The 11526-nt window shown below is 33.3% G+C and overlaps 1 protein-coding gene across 6 annotated transcripts; it reads right to left on the reverse strand.

The window, feature by feature from the left end:
• Nucleotides 1-577: 577 nt before the first annotated feature.
• Nucleotides 578-10665, reverse strand: LOC108942773 (meiosis-specific protein ASY1-like). Of its 6 annotated transcripts, none has more exons than XM_070196251.1 (8): nt 9746-10662; nt 9596-9658; nt 3512-3855; nt 3128-3237; nt 2622-2754; nt 2039-2146; nt 1091-1199; nt 578-998 (listed from the first exon to the last, which is right to left on the reverse strand). In XM_070196251.1, exons 2-7 carry the CDS (start codon nt 9621-9623, stop codon nt 1176-1178), a joined length of 747 nt encoding a protein of 248 aa, XP_070052352.1. In that variant the 5' UTR covers nt 9624-9658; nt 9746-10662; the 3' UTR covers nt 578-998; nt 1091-1175. The 6 variants fall into 6 exon arrangements, with proteins under 6 accessions (XP_070052352.1, XP_070052355.1, XP_070052354.1 ...); XM_070196254.1 differs by having other exon boundaries at nt 3512-3642; nt 3722-3855; nt 9596-10645; XM_070196253.1 differs by having other exon boundaries at nt 3512-3642; nt 3722-3855; nt 4781-9934.
• Nucleotides 10666-11526: the final 861 nt, after the last annotated feature.

Raw genomic sequence — 11526 nt, forward strand, 5'->3', positions numbered from 1 at the left:
TTATCTTAGTATCTCATAACTTCGTACTACCGGGTTTTGGAAGTTATTGTGGCATTTTTTCCTTTTTTGATGTTATTGTGAGGCTTTATTATACTTTATCTATATCATAATAGTGATTTATCCAATATTTAACTATGTTTTAGTTCTTTAAGATTGTTGACGTACCGAGCGGAGCGGATTCGGTTCGGGGATATCAAAGTCCTAGTAGAATTTTGGATCATCATCATACCGAAAGATGCTTTATACCAAACACTAGTGGGAAATCGCCCGTGCTAAGCACGGGCCCAATAGCGCAACTGTTTTCAATAGTATCCAATACATAGTTATGAAAATTATTTTTTCTCCTACTGCATCAAATTTGTAGGAGCCTAAATGGTCCAGGGAAAATGATATGTTCCTTTGTCTAGCTTGGTATCTTATACCAATAACAGAGTGAGATAATAATAGGACTTAATTATTCTTAGAGGTGTTTCTTCCATTGCAAGAAGGACAAACCTTACAATACGCAGATCACTACTTTTATAGTAGATTAGACTACATTTACGAAGTACAGTAAATGTTTTCAAGCAAGCTCACATTGGAAATGTACATATAATGTCATGTACCAATTGATATATGTGGTTAGTTAATAAAGCATATAGCTTTTGGTAGGTTTGCCTGTTTTACAAACGTAACTTTTGTATACATTTTTATTTTACAATAGAAGAATGATTTTTCAATTCTTTGTGTGGCATAACGCATTCAACATCAAAAAGGTTTAAATGCCTTATGGATTCTTTGTCAGCTTTCACACAGGTAACAGGTGGTACAAATAGAAAGTCCTCTCCTCTGCCAATTATCTTGGTCAAGACATGATGCCTCGACAACATTTCACACAAAGCAGGGCATTTTGCTATGTTGTTTTTGTCCTCCGTGTCATCTTCTAAGGTCACTTGTTGTCCCAGCTACTATATAGATTTTGGAGAAGATTGTAGCAACTTTGGACACCTATACAACACCTATATCATAATCAGAGTTACTGGTGTGTAAACTCGATTAATTTTTCACTTTGTTGAATAATTGTATTAAAGATTTATTTGTCTGCAATCACCTTTGAGGTTGTTGTACAGAGCAAGATTGAGGTTGTGACGAAAATGCATGGGTAAATCAGCATTGAGTCATTGACAGGCAGGCATCTAGATGGTTGGAAGAGGGCGCACCTAATTGATTACATAAAATAAAATATTTCAAATTTAGTAATACAAAACAATAATAAGTAACAATCAAAATAAATAATATATTTAAAGTAGCAATAGGATAAAATACAATAGGTAACAATCATCCAAACAGGTTATGATGAAATACCTGTAAAATATCGGTAACTTGTTGTTTTGAAGCTGTTAAACTTTTATAATTTCTATGTAAAATGTACACTGTATACGGAAAAAAAACTAACGTATATAAATATATACTAAGTCAGCATCACCTCAAGTGCAACAGAACTTTATTATCAATAATTGCACTTGATAAATGATCAGGTGAAGCACTCTTGAGCTCTTTGATCTCCATTAAAGTGAAGTTCCAAGTATTTCTACCTACTACTCTGAACTACGTTTCTGTACATGTAGCTTCTAAGAACATCAATGTAAGCTTCATTTTACATTTTATCACCCCGGAATCACTTGCATTTTTTCCATTTAATATGATAATATTGGAAAGTGACCATTTGTAAAAGCAATAGAAGCATTCATCATCACTTTGGTTATGGTGTGGATGGCATTACCTTGACAAGGTAGATACACAACGTGTAGAAACAGAGGGAAATATAAACTCTATAAACAGGACTTTGTACAAAAATGATCTGCTTGTTACTTGCCAATTTTATTTGAATGACCAGTTCCAGAAAGAAGAATCGAAGCGCAAAAAGTAGGTGGAAACTTTCAAAACTCATATACTATTAATTAAAGCAGCTTGATGTAACATGAGAGCACATTTCTGAAAGGATACAGTACAACCACTTAGATATCATCAGGCCAATGCCGACCATGAAAAATCTTACCTTCATGTACATGTATTCTTCACCCTTGCGATGCGGAGATTGGTTACCCTTTGGGTATTGTTGGCCGTCATTTTCTTCTTTCACAGTGTCGAACTCATAGTTGAATTTCTACAATTGAGTATTAGTTGAAATAACGGTATTCTAGAAAGTATATGTTATGATCAAATGGAAAAAATATATATATGGAAACTATTAACCAGTAAAGGAAATATTAACAAATCATTTGTTTGTTAACGATGTAATAGTCTGTGTCAGCACTTGTAAGTATGGCTCCCCTAAGAAGACGTTCCATAATTTCTGAAATCAAAATGAAAGAAAGAGGGAGCCGTAGAACTACTCAAGATTGACACTAACAAAATAGGCTTTATTCATCTTTGTTTTGTTTTAATGGCGTTTTTGGGCCAAAACTTTAGGAACTGGATTATTTGATCAATGGTCTCCTCTATGAAGCATATGTTTAGCATGCTTTTTATTTGGTTAAAGAGGTCCTTCCATTACCTTCAGCCAAGACTTTCAACAATGATAGCATATTAGGTAAACTGACCATTAAGTTGTGAGACAAACAGGCACTTTAGAGTTTTACCACTGAGATGTCGGAGAAATGAGAGAGAACATCAGTCACTTCAATTTTGTGAAGGTGGTATGAGTTGATCCAGTCCTTTAGCCTACCAAATTGTTGCTCATCTTCAGCTGGATCCTGAATATCATCTGAAAAACTAAATAGCACATTAGAGGTATTCGGTACGTGGTGCAGTAGGACGTTGGCAGTATTTTTTATGAAAGTAAACAGTACCTTCATCATCCATATTACCATTAACCTGAGAATCTTGCTTCTCTGTGAAGAGATTATTTGGTATTTAAACTTATGTGATTCAGAAGTATTTAGGTAAGGAAATGTATAAATAAATTAGTCAAGTGTAGACATATGTATTACCGATTAGCGCAACTATGCCTTGGTCATCATCATAGTGACTGAACTAAAATATATCATCATTTCACAGACTTAAGTCTGCGCAAACAAATTTAAGAACATACTAAATGCAGTCAAGTTTTATATATGATTGAGATTTGAAGATATAATGTTTCTACCTCACTATCAGAATCACTGTCATCACCTGGAAGAAATCAGCTCCCAAGCCCAAACTATTATCTTGATTGTTGTCATTCCTATCCTTACAGGGATCAAGCACGCTCTTAAGCTGTGCAGAAACCAAATAATGTGAATTCATGAGCAATGAGAAGTATAGTTGTAGATTTCTTCAATTTATAAATGTTATTTTTTAATAAAGTAAAAAGAGAAAAAGAAGTCATATAAAATAAATCAGAGAGTAATAATTAATCAGTGTACATTTATTCCATACTCAAGAAAATAACATAGTGGAGTCATATTCCCAACTACAGAAATACAACAAATTCGCAAACTCCTCTCTGTCGTTCTACAATATCGTCCTTCCTGAAATAACTGCCGCATACCTTCAGAGCTAATACAAAATACCTGCTACTAATATTGTCAGCCTCCATTTTCAAAGGACTTTTACTCCATGGATTAACAGCCTCCTCTTCAGTGCAGTTTCTAAAGAAAGCAGGCTCATAATCAACAGAGGCTGCAGAACCAACCATTCTGTTACCAACCTTCATTTGACACAAACAAGAATTAAAATCTATCAGCCGCAAAATCCTTACCATGTCCAAGACATGAAAGAAAAAACAGCATAAAAGATTTGATACTGATGACGATTTTTCAAATGCCAAAAGGTTCAAGCACGAATATGGTGGAGAAAAAGCCTCTAAATCCCAATTTTCATCAGACGTTACAGCTGCAAGATACAACGCAAAAAGCAAAGTGAAAACAATCTTATCTTTTCAACAGAACCATAAAAATAAGCAATTGGGCTGTACCTTTTTCTAAAGAAATAACAAAAAATTAAACCATTTCTGAAGCTAAAAATAGGCTCTCTTGCCTCCAACACCAAAGTCAGCAAATTATTGGTTTGGCAGTGGTAGAGCCACGTTAAAGCATCAATAGCTAAAAAAGGATAATACAAAGTCCTAACAAATTAACTAACTGTTATCTCCTTCCAATTACGTAAAAGCAGAATCGTGGTCTTTATTATCAAAGCAGCTATCGAAAATAGGAAGCATATCAATATAAGGCAGTAATGGTAAGTTGATGCCCAGAAAGCGAAAAAATTTAAGTCTTTAGAAAGCAAAGATGAAAAGCGAAATTTATAGAGCATTGGTATGCTGAATATTAGTCTCAAGAACTTTTAAAGAATCTTGGTAAGAACTTATTCCAAGCTGATAATTAATCATTTCCATCCCCCTCTTCTTTTTTCTTCTCTTTGGGTTTATGTATATTCGGAAAGTTGGTTATCTTTATCACTACTTTTGTCAAGAAAACTGCTATATAAATGACAAAAGGAAATATGTCTTTTTTCTACACAAAAACTGATTAACGTGTGTATATATAATAACTTCTGAAAAAGATAAAAATTAAACACTAATCTATGAACAGAGAGGTAATTTATTTGTTGTAATGATATACTGCTCCATTTGAGATGTTATTAAATTGATTAACATAGGTTACAATCCAAAGAGAATAGAACATGATGCACTATATAATACTGGTCAACAGAGAACAGTAAAACGAACTTGCTTCTTCAACAAACATGTCACCTTTAAATATAGTTTCTATATGCAAAATGACAATTCAAAATAATTATACAGCAAAATAAGAATCACCTTTCTATACAAAGAAAAATGAAACTCTTGCTTCTTCAAGCTGAGCCATTTGCATCTGATCGGTTTGAGTGTTAAGACTTGATTTTGCGACTTCGATAAATGATGCACATCACGCGAGTATTTTGGAGAATAAATTTATATTATGCACTATATATTTAAGGTATTAACTTATAGTTACATTCAAAAACCAAACAAAACAGCATAAATAAATCTTGGCAAGCAAGCTCATTGATCCAAGCAACCTGATTAGAAGCAATTCGAAAGCAGTGAATATATGAGGGAAAAAACATTGTTGTACAGCCTATTTGACAAATTTATGTATAGCAACAAATTATCTTTTATCATCAGATGTAGAAGTTGACAAAATACACTTAACTGTGTGCATCAACCTTATTCTGGGAATTTCGAAGTGCATGTGCCATAAACAAGGTGGATGTTCCTGTGCTAAAAATGTATGTTCAACTCTGTTTAGTTCAGCAAACGCTACAAAATAACATGTTAAGGATTCACAAGAAAGCCTTTTGAATGATTTCATCATAAACTATGTTGTATGTAGAATAATCGTCATCACTATCTGGGTTTGGGGGTCGAATTAATAACTTGACACAATTGGAAGCTTTTGCTCTCGACAATGCAACATAAAGCTGACCATGTGAAAACACTGGTTCTCGTAAATATATTCCAACAAAATCTAATATTTGACCGTGTGCTTTATTTATAGTCATAGCAAAACAGAGTCTTACTGGAAACTGTGTTCTTTTAAATTGTACAGGTAATTTTTCATCTTGTGATGACATCAATGGTATTCTCGGAATGAACACGTGTATTTTTAAAGTCACCGCTTGCAATTTTTGCACTTATAACATGAGTTTTAAAATCACAACATGTCAATCTTGTGCCATTGCATAAACCTTCGCAAGGATTCAAATTTCGTAGTAATATAATTGGACAATTTTCTTTCAAAGTCAATCTTTAAGGAGGTAAACCGGCAGGATTTAAAGAATGCAAAAAACCTTCATACTGACTTTGATCATTCGATTCACATGTTTCATCAATTGCAACAAATGTTTTACCTTCTTTTGGAAATTTGCCTATAAGCATATCATTTATTTCATTCACAAAATCATTTTTCGTCGTCAAAATAACACGAGAAGTCACAGAAGATGCATCACAGAAGAAATCATGCATATTAGGAAATGTTGTTTCAAATAACACATTCAAAGATTCCTCTTCAGTAGTATAAGGAACAATAAATGAATTTGAAATTTTAATTTTGTTTTCAGAAGTAAGAGGTTCTTTTCCGTTTCCTTTTCTCATCAAATATTCACAATAGGCAGGATCAGTTTTTGCACGCATGTTTTCTGATAGTAGCAATTTTTCAAGTCGGGGCCAAATCTCAGAATATAATAAACTTTCATGAATAAAATCTTCCTTTTTTCCGTTTCGAACCACTGGTAGAGTTTGTCTAAAATCACCACCAAAGACAACAACTTTACCACCAAAAAGCACATTAGTATTCAAAAGATCTTTCAAAAGTAAATCAAAAGTTTCAATCATTTTCTTTTTTGCCATCGATACTTCATCCCATACAATTAATTTTGTATCTCGAATCAAACAGGCAAGCGAACTTTGTTTGCTAATATTGCAACTAAAGTTTTCATCAATGTCAATGGGAATTTTAAAACGCGAATGAGCTGTACGGCCACCTGGAAGAATCGAGGCCGCAACTCCAGAGGTTGCTGTTGCTAGAGCAATAAATCCTTTAGATCGTACGGTAGCTAATAAGGCACGATATAAAAATGTTTTTACCTGTTCCTCCTGGACCTCAACAAAAAAAGCTCCTGCTCTGTTCAAAGATATTCTGTCTATAATCACATTGTATGATATTTGTTGTTCATGGTTCAACTTTTGTCGCAATAATAGCTCTTCTTCAGTAACGGTTATGTTTCTTTCAAAGAATATTTCTTTGGCTTCTTTGGCAGCCTTTGAAGCGTTGAAATTTTCAGGGATAAGTTTATACTCATTAATGTTATGTCCCATTGAATGTAAAATGTCATTGAGACAGTCTAAAACTTTATATCGAATACTTTTTGTTTCAATGTCTGGTAAAGTTTTGAAGTCTTCAGACATAGAGTCCTCGAATTTCTCCCATAATTCTCTTGGATTAGCAGGATCACAATATACTAATAATGTAGCAAACAAGCGTCTCAAGCTGCATGGCATTTGATAACTCTCGGCTTCTACCATACATTCAGCTAAATTATTGTCACAATGAAGTAATCCTCTCTTTGAGCAGATTCTCTAAATGTATTGCAACATACTTCATTTACAGTTAGTAGGTCTTCATAGGATTTTGGTCCTCTTATATTCATTAATAATAATCTCAGATAATATCTTTCACCTTCCGTCGGATGACATGTTACAACACGTCCAATGACATTACCCTTTATTCGACGGGTTCACATTTTATACTGTACTGACCATACAAAATATTGTGGAAATTCTTTGTACAGTAGATTGAGCTTTATTGCATCTTTATTTGTTTTGTTCATAGTAAAAAATTATGTTAACAGTGTTTTTCTAATCAGAGGATTATTCATAATTGAGTTTATACTTGACGCACTCCTAAAAGAAACAAATTGTTGTCCTTCAAGATGTAACTGAAGATGATAAACAACTGGTGTCATTTCATTAATAGGGAAACCAAATAAACGCCATGTAGCTTCAGGTGGTGATACCCATCGAGCAGATTGGTATTCTTTTATTTCATCTACTTCAACATTTGCATCATTATCATGTATGTGAAATGCGATTTTATCATGTCCTTTGCAGATGTATTTATAAATATATTTAACATCTTTAAAATCTGAACAAATTTCAACATTTATATGACAGTTGAATTTCCCAAGTAAGAATGGATTATAAGGAACAACCCATGAGTTATCAAAATAGTGATCTTTGACTTTCACAAGTCCCGTGTTTCACCTTTTATAAATTGGGTAAGAATTTTTTCCTTTTGAAGTTTGATCAGCAAAGCTTCTTGGATATTTGAATTTGCAACAACCTTTTTTCTTTTGCATACATGAATTTGTAGGATTTAACTTGCCACAAGGTCCATGTATCATATGTTGGAGAACAAGTTTATATAGGGTTTCTTCAGTGTTAGAATCACACGAACAATATTATCATAAGATTCTGGAGTAAGTAGTTTGTATTCATTAGTAAGTATAATAAGGAAATGAGCATGCGGTAAACCACGCTTTTGGAATTCTATAGTATACATAAAAGCTGCAACTTTTCCAAAGACATTTCTTTTTAATATATCTGTTTTTAGTTCTTCTATCTTTGCTCTAAAAACTCGACTAATTAAATCAGGCCTGTTTTGTGCTTCGTCAGTTAATAGCAAGTGCTCTTTTACCTCAGGCTAAGATGGATTACAAGTCATCGTTATGAACAGATCAGGTTTTCCAAATTGTTGTACTAAAGAAATAGCATCCATGTAACGCCGACGCATGTCCCTTGGTCCTCCTATAAAGCTAACAGGAAGGAATGTTTGCTTTCCTATATTTGAAGCGTCTCTTTCTCCAAGTCTTAAAACATCAATGAGTCCTTGTAGCATTTCGATTCTAAAGAGATCTGGGTTGAATGAAAAGAAGTCCAATCTTTGTGTTTCAAGTTTTGTGTTCAGCTACTGAATATTGCTGAAATAATCTTCCAGAATACAAAGGTTCATTTGTTTCATCTTCTCTCATTTGGAACTTATAACAGTAATATTCACGAATAGAAATATTATCTCTTTTTCTTTTTCCTTTTTCAAGATTTTGAGCTTCCATGTGAAGGTATCCATCAACAGAACACATATTTCTAATACTTGGTAATTCTTCATGTTCACAATAGGCTCGACGTTTAGAAGTAACCTTTGGTTGTATAATTTTTTTAATGCCACAATGCCATCCACTTTGACCATATGGAAATAATAATGGATATTGTAAAGGGTCATAACATCCGTAATACTAGTTCACTACTTGAGATCTGTTGCTATGAGTGTAGATTCGGATATGAGGTGCAAAACTGAGCTCAGTGATTTCTTTTTCAACCCATATTCCTGCAACTTCTGATGTAGTAGGAAGATTGTATACACGTTGATCTAAGCCTGAATCAGATTTAAGTGCAATATTGTAGTTCGATAGATTTGGAACATCTATTAGGGATTTTAAGAAAATAGAGTATGGATTAATTCTCAGAATATTCATTAGTTTTTTGACTATTGATTCATGAATTTTTTCTGAGCAAGCCATTCTGTTAGCCAATTCGTTATCGTTGTCGTAGAAGTATAGTTGTAGATTTCTTGCTATTCCACTCGAGGGGACTAAATCATTTATAAAATGGTACATCTTCCCTTGAACTCTAAATGTATAAATACCACGATTTCTTTTTGCTAATTCTCTGTCATAATTTACAACAAGTGATGTAAATGCAAACATATTATTGTATGTTCTAATATATGTTCGAAAATGTTTACATTCTTCGGTAGTTCCTAAATATAAATGTTGCAGTTCAGCAGGCATTTCATGTGAAACTAACTTGATCGAACCATTGTTACAGCAGAATCCAGGTGGTTCATATTCAATTTTTTTTGCACCACAAAATTTACAGTTAGGAACAGTCTTCAAGGCAACATAATCAGATTGTAATTGACCTACGTATGGACAACCCTTTTTTTGTGAGTTATAACCTGTATATTTAGGTATTATTAGTATAATATTTGCAATTAGGTAATATACAACACTATCATAATAAAAAATTGGTGCAAACCTTTTTTTCCAATCATTCTCGAGCTCATACTATTGTTTTCATTAGATGCACGTGACGTTGAGCCTAACGCCAAAAAGTAATAAATTAGCAATAAATAAAGATGTTATGTATTGTAGAGATAAAAGTCAATGTTGGATCCTTGATACTTGCCTACTTCAAAGGAGTAGAAGGGATTAGTTCTATTATTTTGCTTGTCAAATGTAATTGGCGAAGCATCAACGTGAGGCTCGTTGGCTAATAGGCAAAACAACACACATATAGCATCATTTAATTATGCTCACATGGAAAGAGCGTGATGAGACACATCTACAAAGAGTAAACAACACAATTTAGAAGTATAGGAGTCTCTGATGATTGGTTACAACTCAGTCACAAATGCAGAATGTAAAAAATGGAAATCTTTCCTCACATATGCGTATAACATGTTAAATCAGGAAATATCTAAGTAACTCTGCTAAGATTAAGATTATTTGAAACAGAATATAAATACATGCATTGCATCCTGGCATAACTAATTGCAACTTTTCTTTTTGAGTCAGCTATTGCATCTATGTATCGCCATTTGCAAAGTGCTAAAGCCAAAGTTAATTTGTTTTACCCAAGGTAAAGGCAATTAGGTAGAGCCTATCATTCGGATGCTAAAATCGTCTAATTTATAAATTCAAAGTAAGAATAGTTAAAAATAACAATACGTGTATCTAAAAAGTGATAAATTTTGTCAAAGTTTGAACTCTTTGCAATTCCCTTTCTTCTTCACAGTTTGAACTCTCATCTCTCTGGTCAATTACTCTACTTTTTTGTGGTTCTATTTCTTTTTCACTTTTTAATGTGGAATTTATCTGTTTCCTCGCTAACTTCTCTTTTATTCTTTTCGATCCAGCGCATGTCGATGTTGTTTAACGGATTTCGGCCTTTTCCATTCATCATCCCTCAATGGTCATCTCTTTACTACTAATTCTCAAATAAGATACCCCTATTTTGCCTATGGATATTCTAAAAAATCTGTGCTACTCTGGCTCAGAGAAATAAAATCTATGAAGAGGACTTAAAAGTCACATAAAAAATCCAAAACAAACGAATTAATAAAAACAGAGAACAAATTAGAACCCTACCTCAGTTAAAAGATTGAATATCAAACGAAAACCCCAAAGATCTGCTCTTTTTGCTGAAGAAGAAAAAGTAGTGCATAAAGTGAAACCACTAAATCTGGAGAAGAAGAAACAGAAGCAGAGCAAAGCAAAGCAGCGGAGATAAAATTGAGATGTAACAAAATTGCAAGCGGTGCTTTCTACGTGGCAAACTAGGGTGAACTGTCAGCAGCACATGAAATGTCAAAAATGCCCCTATGATGAAGCAGACAACAGACCATGACATGCCTGCTTATCCTCTCTTATATAATAGTAATGATGTTATAGGGAAATATAAGTGAACATGAACGGAAAGACAATTCATTTCAGAGGATATATTCTCTTTGTAAGCATGATCTTAGAGATTCTTTCCTTCCTTTCTTTTGTTCTCCCTTTTTCTTTTTCTTAATATTTAACTTATTTTACTCCCTATTTGATATATTTTGATTTAGTCATCATTTAAAATTCAATGGAGAAGCTCCAATAATTATCTGTCTTGCACATTTCTAGCTAGGAAGTCCTGAAGTGTAATTGGAAAAAAAATTCCTAAAAAGATTTTTTCAATTATTTGGCTTAAGCATGTAGGGTAATCTTCAATAATTAAGTGAGGAAAAATAGCCAAAAGTAAGTGAACTAATAAAAAGATATTGGGAAGCTACAGTGGAGACTAAATTGTATTTATTTGTTCTTGGTGATTAATAAGACTTTTTTCTTCACCAAAAAAAGAAGAAGTTATAGTGCTTCCCCACAATGGCAAAAAGAACAAATAGAACAAATGGTCCAGTATGAATCTGTCTCAATTGT

The sequence above is a fragment of the Nicotiana tomentosiformis genome, chromosome 2 (assembly GCF_000390325.3).
Source record: "Nicotiana tomentosiformis chromosome 2, ASM39032v3, whole genome shotgun sequence".
Taxonomy (NCBI): Eukaryota; Viridiplantae; Streptophyta; class Magnoliopsida; order Solanales; family Solanaceae; genus Nicotiana; species Nicotiana tomentosiformis.

What these genes read in the sequence shown, in the direction of transcription:
- LOC108942773 (XM_070196250.1), bottom strand. Translation starts at nt 7,027, where the DNA reads ATGGTAGAAGCCGAGAGTTATCAAATGCCATGCAGCTTGAGACGCTTG.